The following is a 13191-nucleotide window of genomic DNA, read 5'->3' as shown; positions in this document are numbered from 1 at the left end:
CTCGTTTAATATGTACACGCCCGAGAGTGTAAAGGCCAGATTCTCTCGAGTTTATGTTTTACTGCTGGATAGTATGTAAATCCTCAGCACAGACACAAGCAGACAACAGCAATGCAGGCCTTCGTGCCTCTCGACCGGATTAACGTACTTCAGAAGTTGCATTTTGGGTTAGTTGTCCAGTGCAAGTGATATAACAGGCAAAATGAAAACAAACCAACCACACTTCTCTTGAAAAATATTTTATTAGAATGCAGCATTGACTGTCAGAAATGACATYCTGATTATCTTATTTTATAGTGAGAACAGACTCAGTGCTTAATAATGAACAGAATAAAAATATTGTGAAGGAATTTTTTTTTTCTTAATCCCTTTTAAATTCCATTGAGAAAGGCACTAAAATCCTTTTCCGCAAAAACGTAGAACACTACAGCGGTGCCAGACATACTCTGTAAGTTTCTTTAAGCTTTAAATTTGCCAACGTGTTCACGAGCTATGATCATCCTTTGAATCTGAGCCGTTCCCTCATAAATCTGAAAAGAAGAATTGCAATAATGTTAACAGGTGATTTTAAAAAAGGTTTTGAACAGGCATACATTTATAAACCTCCACAGCACCAATCCACATTCCTGTTTCAGTTCTTGCTCTGTAGTGCTTACTCTAAATCCAGGACTTTTCGGTTTCCTGTGATCTGCCAGCGAGGAGTTGCACAAAAAGCTGTGAGGGAACGTGGCCAGGAGTGCTGACCTGGAATGGCCAAAGGGGTGTTTTGTACAGTGAGTCATGCTCGGTATATAAACTTGGGACAGGAGGGTGCCGACTGCTGCTGGTGGAAGGGGTGGGCATCGGTCACCRGGTGGTGAACCGCTTTACTGCGCATCGCTCCTTCTTCTTGAGTTTTATACCTATCTGTCTCTCTCTTTTATTATTAYCATTTATTTCTATCATTAAACCGTTCTTATTCTCAACCTGAGTTTTACCATTTTTTTCTGATCCTCTCCGCCATCCCCCTGGAGCAGCATGCGAGGGAGRGGAAGGGAGTAAATGGCTCTGTGGCAACCTAGCTGCCAGCGGGGGTTAAACTATGACACCGCGACGGTCAATGCCGGCGAAACCTCGACCGGAGCGTTCTACGCAGCTCACGCTACCGAAGTTTCAAACGGAAAGCTTAAAGTAGCAGATGATGGAGACTAGAAACAGAAAAGAAACACGAAACCAAAACCCCCGACCAAACAAAAACCACCTTTTCCCTCGTAAGTAGCTGGGGTAAGAAGCCGCTTTAGTGTTCAGATTAAGAAGACAGCTAAACTATAAGCAGACATCAATCCAGGATACAGATGGTCAGAAGATTTGCATCTCTGAAAGTTTTCAAAAACAGCATGATACATGAACTACCCCTATTTACAGAATACACCAAAAGAAGCACTTCTGGTATTTTGATGAAGATTTTTTKCCCTAGGAGTTCAAAAACTTCCAAGTTGAGAATCCGAGAATTGCGAAGAGTTAGCACGTTAGAGGGAAAAAAAMCCATAAATTACTTCTCTAAYGTGGGTTGAGATTTTGTCGAGCGTAATGACTTTTGTACCCAAGTAATTTCCTGATTTGAAGTAATTTTCTGATTTGAATGACTATTTAGATGGAAGGATTACTGCTTTCTTTAAAAAAAAAACTATTATGTGCATCATAATTTGAAGTAAGTAGCCATTACTTTATTCTATATAAAATCCATGCATTATCGCGTTCTCTTTTACTTACCTGGTAGATTTTAGCATCTCTCATTAGTTTTTCTACAGGATATTCAGTATTAAATCCATTTCCTCCAAAAATCTGTACTGCATCTGCAGCTACTTGGTTCGCGATGTCCCCGGCAAATGCCTTCGCAATGGAAGCGTAGTAGGTATTCCTGCGACCGGYATCGACTTCCCATGCAGCTCTCTGGTAAGCCATCCTAGCGAGTTCGACTTTCATTGCCATTTCGGCAAGCAAGAAAGACACTGCTTGGTGCTAGGATGAAATAAACTAGGTTAATATTGCCTGCCTAAAATTTCGTGACGTCCAAGAAAGGTATAATCTCATGAATACAATGATTTTTCTCGATGAACTCAGTAAGTTGTATGACAGAAATTCTACAGTTAATGCATCAGGCTCTCATATATGAATGTTGAATTAGATTACAAGTTTTTTATTATCAAATCCACTTAGTCATGGGGATYAACTACTGATTATGAAGTTGTTCTTTCCTATTTATGAGATCGGTATTTACCTTCCTGTTTATTTGTATTTCTTCAAAACTGGTAAAGCAGTGTGATAGGCATTGTTCTCTATCAGTGTTAATACTGTATCGTCTTGTTTCACGTACCTCAGATGTTTTCTTCTTTCCTACAAATCTCTCTTTATTAGGACTTAAGAACTGACATATGCTGTGCCGGTACGGAAGTTTTGAGGTTTTGGGCAGTTTTCTTTCTGCTTTTACTGCTATCATTGATCAATGATAAAAAATTCCCCAAGCTACCACATAACTAGGTTTACCTACGGTGCAATCTACATACTTGGAAACCCCCAAATGACAGAGATATAATAGAAAARTAAAGGAAATATAAATGTCAAGGAATAATGTTGAAAAATCAGCAGCAGTACATCTGGTGTGAAAACATAAGCTTTTATTTAATATATTCTCTCCGTCTGCCCCCACACTTACTTCGACAATTGGTTTCCCAAAGGTTTTTCTCTCCAAAGCATATCTAGTAGCTTCATCGAGGGCTCTTTTTGCCAATCCAACAGCACCCGCTGCTACCTGAATTGAATACAGGCCAGAATCAAAAATTCGGAAGTTCCTGCTATATTTTATAACCGAGTTATTTCCGATACTTACGGGTGGTCTGGTCTTATCAAAAGCTCCCATTGCGATTTTAAAGCCAGCTCCTTCAGCTATCAATACGTTTTCTTTTGGGACTCTCACATCTTCGAAGACGATGCCTCTCGTATCTGAGCAGCGTTGACCCATATTCATTTCCTGAAGTGGGAAGTTTACAGATGCGTTACTACATTGGATTATTCAAAATACAACGGTTTTCTTTCGTTTGTTGACTTAAAGCATATGGTTTTTCTTCCCCGAAACACTTAACGTCAAAACCACATTTTACCACGTGCAAGAGGAATACTAGTTTTTTACTTGCAGCCCGCCATGCCCTTAACTCGTCTAAGATAGGCAGTTTGCTTTCTCCTTAAATTAAATGAGTTCTGCCGCTGTAATCGGTCTTCTTGTATTTCTCAAGTACACCGATCTTTGAGATGCAAATGGGAAAATAATTTAATACACAAGAAGTACAGGTCTGCTAAAAGTAAATAAATAAATGAGCTCTTCAAGTTTTCAGATTTCTGTCCTAATGTTCAATTCAGTTTTACCTACTATTAAAACAGTTATGTTTCATTTTCTTTTTTTTTTTGTTGTTGTTGTTGTTGTTTTGTTTTGCTTTTTTGCCTCTGTTTGGTTGAGGTTTTTTGTTTGTTTTTATCTTGTAAAGACAGAACTAGCATCAGTATCTCTAAGGGCTCTTCTTTGACCAGCAGTAGCTGAAATTAAAACCGACTATGTATGTATTTATGGTCAAAATTGTCCAACTTGCTTCTCATTCTTTAAAGGCGTACTACTTCTCACTGGATTGGCACCAGCCAATACAGTAGTTTTCAAAGACTCTTTTGCTGCTGTTGCAAGTCATCTTAATTTAGACCATTCTGAACAATTCCTTTTCTGAATTAATGATTTTAAAATTCTGTTTTATGATAGTTCCTCTGTGTTGTGAAAAAATGGTTGCACATGAGCATATGAAAATGTACGGTTGTGTAACAGTCTTTTCTCTTTGGTGGCGTATTTGTTTCATTATTGGTTTAGGACTGAACAATAATTCCTGTTGTCAAACAAGAAAGACAGTCTTCACCTTTCTTCCAATTTGGATCCCGGGGCTATCCGCTTCCACTATGAATCCGGTAAAGGCTTTGCTTGCGGGAACTTTTGGATCCGGATTGGTACGTGCTAGCAAAAAATACCTAGTGTAAAACGAAGAAGATAGATGCAGTTTTATCCTCACAATTAACAAGATATATTTATCTAGCACTTTAAACATCTTTATGTGCATTTCTACCGTATAAAAAAATTCTTTCTTGCCCAGCCTGAAAATAAAAGGGGAAGGAGCAAGAGAGCGGAAGTTTCGAAGAGTCAAAATTTCATATAATTTAGTAAAATGATTTCAGATCAGCACGCAAAGATTCTCTCTCTTTTCCATGTACTCTAAATCTTTATGATATTACCAGCTTCCCAAACAGTACAAAAGAAACCTATTCATAGCATGTACATACAAATTAATGCTTAGGACATATATTCTTGGATGCAAAAGTTATCACTTTATTTCAAAGATCTTGATTTTATTTTTCTAAGTGTAAGTTGTAAATAACTATTTCTCTTATAAATGAAACAGCTGTAAATCACATTTATGGTATTCAGTAAGGTCAAATGATATCTGGCACATTGTCTTTGGTGGGTTGGCCTTCAACAAAGAAACGACGAGAAAATTCGGCTTTTGGGTAGGCATATAAAGTTCTTTCTCCTCGAATTAAGGGAAATGTCTGCGTTGTGAATCGGTGTGATGTAATACCTGATTTAAGAGGTCTACATTGTAAAAGCATGCTCCAGACACTACAGCCGTATCTGGAATCTTYGACAGATGGAAAATGTCTTCTTTTTAGAAAATAAAAAGTAACACCACAATCTAACAGCGTTTCTAGCTTCTCTAGGAATAAGAGATGTTTCTAGCAGAATCTAGATTTAATTTCCATAGCGGCCAGATTCAAGAGGCTGTTTCTGAGTGTGGAGTCATCCTGTCATCACTCATTTTCCTTTTTAGGCTTTGCACGGCATTCAAGACTGCATTTGCATACRTTATCCCGATAGCTGCCCTGATAAACTCGGCAGAGATTGAAATGCAGTCTGCTGAAAMGCTGCACTTTTGGATTTATAGCAGGTGTTTAAAGAATTTAACTGAGTGCGGAGGGGTGGGGTAAGGCCACTACGTGATGACGCAGAATTAGGACACGGTTTAGCGTACCAGTTTGCTTTCCCCCCGTTTGTGATCCACATCTTCTGACCATTAATAACATACTCATCTCCTTTCTTCTCAGCCTTTGTTTTTATACCAGCCACATCAGAGCCTGCTCCTGGCTCTGTTACGCAGTAAGCCTAAAAGAAATTAAGATGTGAAGTCTTGGGGAATAAAAGTTCCATTTTTACTCAACTACAGATTAATGCAGGTTATGTGTATCAAATTATCTGTAAAAGGTTTAAGTGAATTGCGCAGTAAAATCCAAAAACCAAGTAAACAAAACCCCCCAATAAAACCCCAAAACAAGCCGACGTGCCAAAAAAAACCCCACAACGCTGGCCGAGTAATAATCCAAACATATAAGGGTTCGTTTTCTTTATAAATACATTATAATACATAAAATTGGCTTTTAATCAAACAGAAACAATCTGTAACCCTTAGGATAMTACTTCCTCAGGCTTCAAAAATTCTGATGTGAAAGCTGAGGATCTTTAAAGTCTGAAAATAAGAGCATTGAGTAACGTTTTATTTTTACTGAGTTCTTCCATTCAGAAGGCCTAGTTGTAGAGATTTACATACATGGCACTTCAATCTTTCCTTCTTTCTATGTAACAAGTACTACTTATGTAATATTTAAGATCCCAACAAGAGTTTCATTCCCATCCGAGTTGAGAGTCTCCTTACATAAACCTTGTATTTTTCTTAAACATCTACACCCCACTCTTCAAAGGGAAATAAAAACTATTAAGTTTTGGTCAGTGACYTAGGATGGGGATGATTTCCCACGTAGTATCTTCTATTTGCTTAATGGATGTATCTTATTAGGTATTCGCTGACTTTCAGGGAATTTCACTGTTTACGTACAAATTAAAAAGGGCTGAGTTGTGAGTACGTCTAAGTGTCCAGGGGGAAAAAAGGGCAAAAAGAAGAGGAAAAAAGTAGGAAAAAAAAAAGAAGTAGTAGTATTAATATGGTTTAGGAACATTCTACRGTGTAGCAGTTATACTTACACACATCAATGGTTCCTCTGTCATTCTTCCTAAGTATTTTTTCTGCTGATGCTCATTTCCTGCAATGATAACTGGCATTTGCTGAAAGAAAACATTTACACCATTAATCCAGCTCTTTAAAGTGCAGAGGTAGTAGTTTAAGGGATGTAAGAAAAGATAGAACTTACCCCTAGGGAGTTTGCTTCAATGGCAGTTTGAACCCCCGTACATCCATAAGCTAATTCTTCAGTAATAAGGCACGCTTCAAAAGTGCCAAGGCCAAGACCACCTAYGGTTGAAGTATTTCATTTACTCCAGGGGATTTCAATTATAACATATTAATATTAGTGATGTACAGAACATAGTTAACAAAAATGTATTCTTCCACATACATTTGATTGTGCACTGTGTTTGGTTAGGCATTCGCAGCAAGCTTTTAAAATACATCTTAGTCAGAAGAGTAACAGATGATTTGAAAATTACGTGCGTCCAGTGTAATTGTTCGATTGATGTGGGACAAGCTGCGCAAAGTGGCAAGAACGTACCGCTGACATTTTTTTACTACTGCACATTCAAGAATTAAGAGYTCCTAAGAAGTAGAGAAAGGGCTCCTGAGCCAAAAGCATTTGGGAACAAAATGGTGCTTCCGTTAGTGGACAACCAGCTCAGTAATCTGTTTCTGACAGAAGCCAGCACTATGGGAAGTACATACAAACACAGTAACAACTACCTCAAAAATATTTTCCCGAGCCTTCRGGTGACTTCCTCAGTCAAAGAAAGAATTCCCTTTGGTATCTTTGTTATACCAGTCCCTGACAGACATTTTTATGYGAATTTGTCCAGTCTCTTTTTGAATTTACGTAAAAATTTTAGCACCTATATTCTACAGGGGCGATAAGCTGCAAATAAACTCCACGCTGTGTGCAAAACCATCTCCCTTAAGTCATTCTGAATCTACCGCTTGCTGACATAATTTGATGCCTGCTAGTTATATTGAAAGGGACAGTGAACTATCAATCCCTTTTCACACTCTCCCGTGACAATGACATTTTAGTCATTTCTTCTACAGAATCTTCATCTCACACAGAACATAAAACTTTTATAATCTTTGTCATCCTTTTGGAAACCTTTCCCATATCCCCAATACTCTCTTGAGATGGAAGAATCTGACTGTATAATGAGTTAAAGAGGCAAGTGCAATTTGGATTCGGGAAGCAGCATAATTATGGCCTCCGCTTTTTTCTTCATTCCCTTAAGGGTTCCTTAAGGGCTTGAAATTTTATAGTTTTGACCACTTCTGAGTGTTATGCTCGTGTTCACAGGATCTAAAAATGTCTTTTCTGTGAGCAGTAACCAGTGCAGAGGATGCCGTTTTTCTGTGAAGCTGATTGCTTCTTTCCCTTCATATGGGCATCGCTTTTTGGAATCGCATTGCCATTTTCACTCTCACTCTGTTTCGTGACCTTCTTCTGCAGCTCTCTGCACCAGCTTCATCTTTTCTACAYGGAGTAACTTAGTATTATTAACAAACTCTATCACCATTGCATTTACTTCCTTTTCCAGTTTATTTACAGACATYCCAAATAGCACAAGACCCGGCAAGTCTGTGCAGATAATTTTGCCAATATGAAACTTGATGATTTTTAAAACTTACTTTGGAAGTTCAGGTATTCTCTATCAATGAGCAATCCCTTGGTCATTTATTAGCCACTTCAGAGAACTCCAGTGATTTCATGAGGCATGGGTTCCTTTCACTAAAATCCTTCTCTAGCATATCGTCTTTGTCTGTATCGCTCGTCCAWCTATGAGACAGAGCTCTGCCGTACTGCGCCTAATCCAAACACAGAAACTGTCCTTCTGGGATAAACTTTTAAATTGCTCCAGCCCGTATTGGAGACTAGAACAAAACAGGACCTTCTAATTTCTCCGCCTAATCAGCTGACACTGCGACGAGGGAACGTTAAGCAGTTGTAAACACGGACCAGAACAATCTGGTCATAAATTGCTAAACCATAATCTGTCTAATTTGYCTCACGATTACATCCACGCCTAGTAACACTTGTATGTGTCGACCTGCCTTACTGATTAAATTTAGATTATTCAAGTATGCAACTATTTATTCAGTATGGAATCCAAAATTACGCATAGAAATCTCGTCTATTGTCTTTTTCTTGTTTCATTTTACAGATTAAAAAGAACGATAACTTACCACAGCTTTCTGGTATGTGTGAATTCATAAGACCRAGTTCCCAAGCCCGTTTTATAAGTGGAACGGGATACTGAAACAGACATGGAAAGTCATGCTCTCAATCACCRCAACCGAAACTTGGAATTTTATGCAGGTGAAGATAAAAGTCTGGGTTTCTCCCATTTTTCCCTCACGCTGTAGTAGATTTACCTCTCCAGTTTTGTCATATTGCGCAGCGACGGGAATAATTTCCTCCGCAGCAAATTTACGAGCGGTAGCTTGAAACTCTTTCTGTTCATCGGTGAGTTCTATTTTAGAAAAGGAAAAGATCATAAATTCTCTGCAGTCTTTTATTTTGCCAATTGTCAAGACTATGAAAAAAGAGAAAACAAGAGCATCCTTCCAGGACAACCCAAACCACCCCTATTTGTGGTTCTCCAGGAAGCAAAAAAAACTTAAGTTTCCTCCTCCTCCRGGAGAAAACCTCCATTGTTCTCTGAGGAACACCTACAATGCACTTACTTATATCTGATGAAATTATCCAAAAAGTACTGAAAACGAGGTAGAGACTACTGTATGATATAAAATGTATTATCAAAAGAAACAAGAATGTTGTGTTAATTAAATGCATAAAAGACAGAGGTCATCCAAAGATCCTGACTCTTCAGTTTCCAATATCTGACCCATTCAATTTGCTYGCATATATTTTATATATAAAAGGTGCAAAGATGAAGATGATTTTTTTTTTTACATTTCTTGATAACCAAATTCAACTATGGCTAAATTTAGGTATTGTAACATTGCAAATGGCAATATGAGGTAAGTATACAAAACTAAGATACTTTTGCAATTAAAAAAACTGAAGAAAAACGTGAGTTAAAGAAAGAAGAAAATTATATGAATATTACACACATACCTGCCTTCCTGACTTGAGGATAAAATTACTTTGGTTTCCCAACTATTTTTTTAATTAAAAATATATTTAGAACAAACCATTTCAAATTCACGGTGAACTACTGAACTGTTTCTTTTTAACTCTGTAATTTCCCTGTAATTATTATAWTTGTTTCAAAAACAGCACTACTTACCAAAGCTAAAGCCAGCTCCAGGTTTGCCTACATGTAAGTTTTGAGCAGGTTTACTAGAATGTGACCTCCATCCGTGCCYGGCGATGGTTTGAAGCATTAGCTAAAGAGGAAAAGAACATGAGGTGTAAGAGCTTTACRTCTGAGTCTACTACAGATACTAACCTCTCTGTAGCACGAGTTTAAACATAGACTCCCTCTCTAGAAGAGGTATCACATCATCAAGTATAATGTGCAATTACGACCCTGATGAAAGTTATTGGCTCCTCAATGTGTTTTGCTCCTGCGGCGAGCAACACTCACATGAACTGACTGCTCTACCAGCAATCTCAGCCTTTAACAGGACCGAGGGTGAGTGAAAAGTGCTGTGTGCACTTTTAAGTATTGTACAATTTAGTATTTAAAAGCATAATAAGCGTAATTATAATGTATGTTCACAGAGAYGCAGAAATATGTATTTAATTCATTTAAACACACGCTTCATGAAATTTCCTTATCTGGCCCTCCTGTGAACATCCTTTGCCCAGTGCTTACCTACGTGCAGATTTAGCAAGATTTCAAAAACAATCTATTAGCCAATATATTGAAATACTTTTATAATGCCCTAGACTCATCTCTGCATTCTTTTAATAAGCTGCTGCCACTGACACCTGGTGATTATTATTACAGTCCAAACAGGAGAGAACACAGCAGACCTCCTGAGGTTTATTTTTATTCCTAATACTTACCACACATGTATTTGTTTTCATTGCAAGTATTTACTTTTCTTTTTTTAAGTTTAGAGCCGCAAATATTGTTGCTACAGTTATTTTCAGAATGTCTTAATACTATGCAAAAATGTGTCTGAATTTAACTTTAAGAGATTGGCTTAGTCTCTTCAAGAGCTATGATTMTCTCAAATGTTTGGAAATTAGTGAAAAATGTGTAATTGGATCAGTTTTTAGGATGACCTATTATTGCAAAAATATTGCAAAAACGAATTTTCCTAAACACTCAGAAAACTTCTTGATTTTTAATATTAAAATGTAGAAATACTTTTTAAAAAACGTGATCGGACCAGCCACTTATTTCCTAACATTAAAAAAGGCTGAATTAATGATAATAATGCAAATATCACATAAATTTTACTGGGAACTCTAGGAGACAAGGACATTACAGAAAGTTACACAGCTGGGGAGGCAACAGGTATCTTCAAGAAGGTTATAGTAGATACCCTGGGCTAAATAATAACGCTATATGATATATGGTTACAACATAGCCCAAGAAGCATGATGGATACTGCCAATAATAGATATCAAAACAGTGAARAGTATTTCCAGAGGACACTGAAAATGTCTATAAAGTTCAAAGATGTAGAAATGCAGAAGGACCACTGCTAGGCACAGAAGAGGGAGAGAYTACGAGAGGCTACGACACATTTGCATACTGTACTGTTATGTCAATTTATCAATAGTTCATTAATGCATTTTCCAGTAGGTAATACATCATTAAGTTCAAGTTTTCACACACCATAGACATTGCGAAACAGTATCTTGCCATTTTTTGTTACTGCTACCTCTCAGATTAAAAACCAAAATAATACCACAAACATCTAGAAAGACCTTGATTCTTCAGAATGATTTATACCTTATTTTGTTCGGAAAAAAAGACAAGATGAGGTTGAAAAACAGTCAGATGAGTCTATTTCTTTTTTCTTTTCTCTTTTTAAGGAGCAGCCCTTCATAGACTAATGTATGCCTTTGCCACCAAAAGGTTTTGCCTACGCTTGGAAAAGTACTGGATTCAAACTAATGCTAAAAGTGATAGCGTGTATGAAAGAAGCTGTAAAATTTAAACCGGAGAACTTATGTCTGTTGTGGGGTTCGTACCAGCAGAGTATGCAAGGCAACGCTGAAGATTATTCTAGAAAAACTGAACATTACCCTAACAAACAAATATGGACAGGTGAGATTCATAGCTGGAAGCTGCATGACTGATCAGGTGATGAAGGATGAGGGTTTGCTACATGTTAGAATTTGGATGACCATCTGTCTACTTGTCAATTTTTCTTGCTTAACTCTGAGGAAAGTTAGATTCAGTGACAGGCTACTGCTAGTGATGTTCAGATGCAACTGCTACTGTATTTCCTTGCAAAATAGTATAAACTCTGTCAATTACAAATATAATCATSCATGTAGCAAGACTACCACTGGAATGAGGTGCTGGCAGGAAAAGGGTGTGACAAGGCTACCCACAAAAGTGACACAATCTCTTCATTACCTTTATCCCAGAAGAGCTACAGAACCTGTTTGAAAACATGCACATCACAGAAAATGATGGAGCAACAATAAGCTAAGGGTCCCTGACCTTGATTCTCCCACACATATCACAGGGCAAAAATGAAAATTATCAAGAGCAGTTTGTTGCTGGGGTAACGTGTCAGGAGGCTGACCTTGAAATACAAATTTCCGCCCAACGGGCTTCCTTTGCCTAAAGCAYTATTTTTGATCACTAAAATACCAACTGCAGATGGAGAATTCTTCCCTCACCGACTCCCCTCACTGTCACAGCAACACTTAGGTAACCTGTGGCCAAGCTGCACCACTTTGGGATGAACTGATGCAGCACGGCTGCCAGGAGGCTGTGAAAGGCCTTTCAAGTACTTTGGACTCATGAATGCCTCTGGAAATGGGGAATCCAGAAAAAGGCCCGCGTAAATRCTAAATGTGTTTTGAATAGTTTTTATCTTCTCGTTTGAAACTGTGAGGTTATTGGTGATTCAGTACAGTAGAAAGTCTGTACTTTAGAAAACCAGCCATTACATATCACACATTTTTTAAGAAAAAGTTAACATAGGCAGCGCAGCTACATATGCTAAATAAAATGCATTGGATAAAATACCCTGAACTATAATCCCGGTGTTTTGAAGCCGTCTCCACTGGTAAATGGGAGGTACCAGACACACACATTCGGCACGGCGCAGCCTTTGGCACACGAGGAGCCCCATGGCTGTGCAGTAACTCCGCCGAAGAATATCAGATGACAACACCCATTCGACCCGTGRGGATTACGGCCACAAACTCGGGTAATACTGCGAGGCAGGCAAAGCAGCACAAAGGGCGGATTCCAGCACGGCCGGCTCTGACCTCCGCGGCGGCCCCTGTCCTGCAGCTGTCCCCACGGTCACGGCGGGCGGAACCCGGACCGGCCCCATTTCCGCCCTTCGCCCTCTGCGATCCCGCGGCCCTTCCCCGCTGCCCCGGGCTCCCCGGCCGCCAGCAGCGGCAGCGCTTCGGCCAGCTTCGATCCGTCCCGTCCCGTCCCGTCCCTCTCCCCCGGTCTTGTGTCCTCCGAGCCCTCGCCCGGCCSGGCCGCTCACCCGCGTCGCTCTGAGCGCAGCCATCTCGGCGGGGGTGCCCGGCGACCGCAGCGGCTTCGGCGGGGCGGGGTTCGGGCGGCCGGGGCGGTGCCGTGCGGGCCGCCCACTGAGCCGGCGAACCCTGGGCTCGACTGCCCCCTGCCGCCCCTCTCTTTCCCGGGGAGGAGAGCCTCGGGCTCTCTCCCGTTCCTCCGCCCGCTCCTGCGACGACAGCCGGTCCGGTCACCGGCTCGACTTAGCACGTCCGCCCGAGCCCGCCGTGTCCGTGCCCCAAGCTTGGCCAGTTTGCTGTCAGCCGAGTCTCCTAGGCTAGCTCCAATCACCTGCGTCATTCACCTGTTAGCAGAAATGTCGGTGTGAGCGGTTTTACTGTAATTCGCGCCTCAGGGACTCATAAACTCATGTTTCGGAAACGTGCCAGAAACTGGAGGGTGACTGGACTTGGTGCACGAGAGTTATTGTCAACTGTGTTGATAGT

At 39.9% G+C, this 13191-nt stretch overlaps 1 protein-coding gene across 1 annotated transcript; it reads right to left on the bottom strand.

The window, feature by feature from the left end:
* Window positions 1-223: 223 nt before the first annotated feature.
* Window positions 224-12805, bottom strand: ACADM (acyl-CoA dehydrogenase medium chain). Its single transcript, XM_057385411.1, has 12 exons — window positions 12714-12805; window positions 9359-9458; window positions 8481-8578; window positions 8292-8361; window positions 6271-6371; window positions 6104-6184; window positions 5100-5230; window positions 3936-4044; window positions 2870-3010; window positions 2696-2791; window positions 1753-2001; window positions 224-530 (listed from the first exon to the last, which is right to left on the bottom strand). Exons 1-12 carry the CDS (start codon window positions 12735-12737, stop codon window positions 459-461), a joined length of 1272 nt encoding a protein of 423 aa, XP_057241394.1. The 5' UTR covers window positions 12738-12805; the 3' UTR covers window positions 224-458.
* Window positions 12806-13191: the final 386 nt, after the last annotated feature.

This window comes from Malurus melanocephalus, unplaced genomic scaffold (assembly GCF_030028575.1).
Source record: "Malurus melanocephalus ecotype Western Australia unplaced genomic scaffold, MMel_1.1 scaffold_824, whole genome shotgun sequence".
Classification (NCBI taxonomy): domain Eukaryota; kingdom Metazoa; phylum Chordata; class Aves; order Passeriformes; family Maluridae; genus Malurus; species Malurus melanocephalus.
This window is presented reverse-complemented; position numbering and strand designations above follow the sequence as displayed.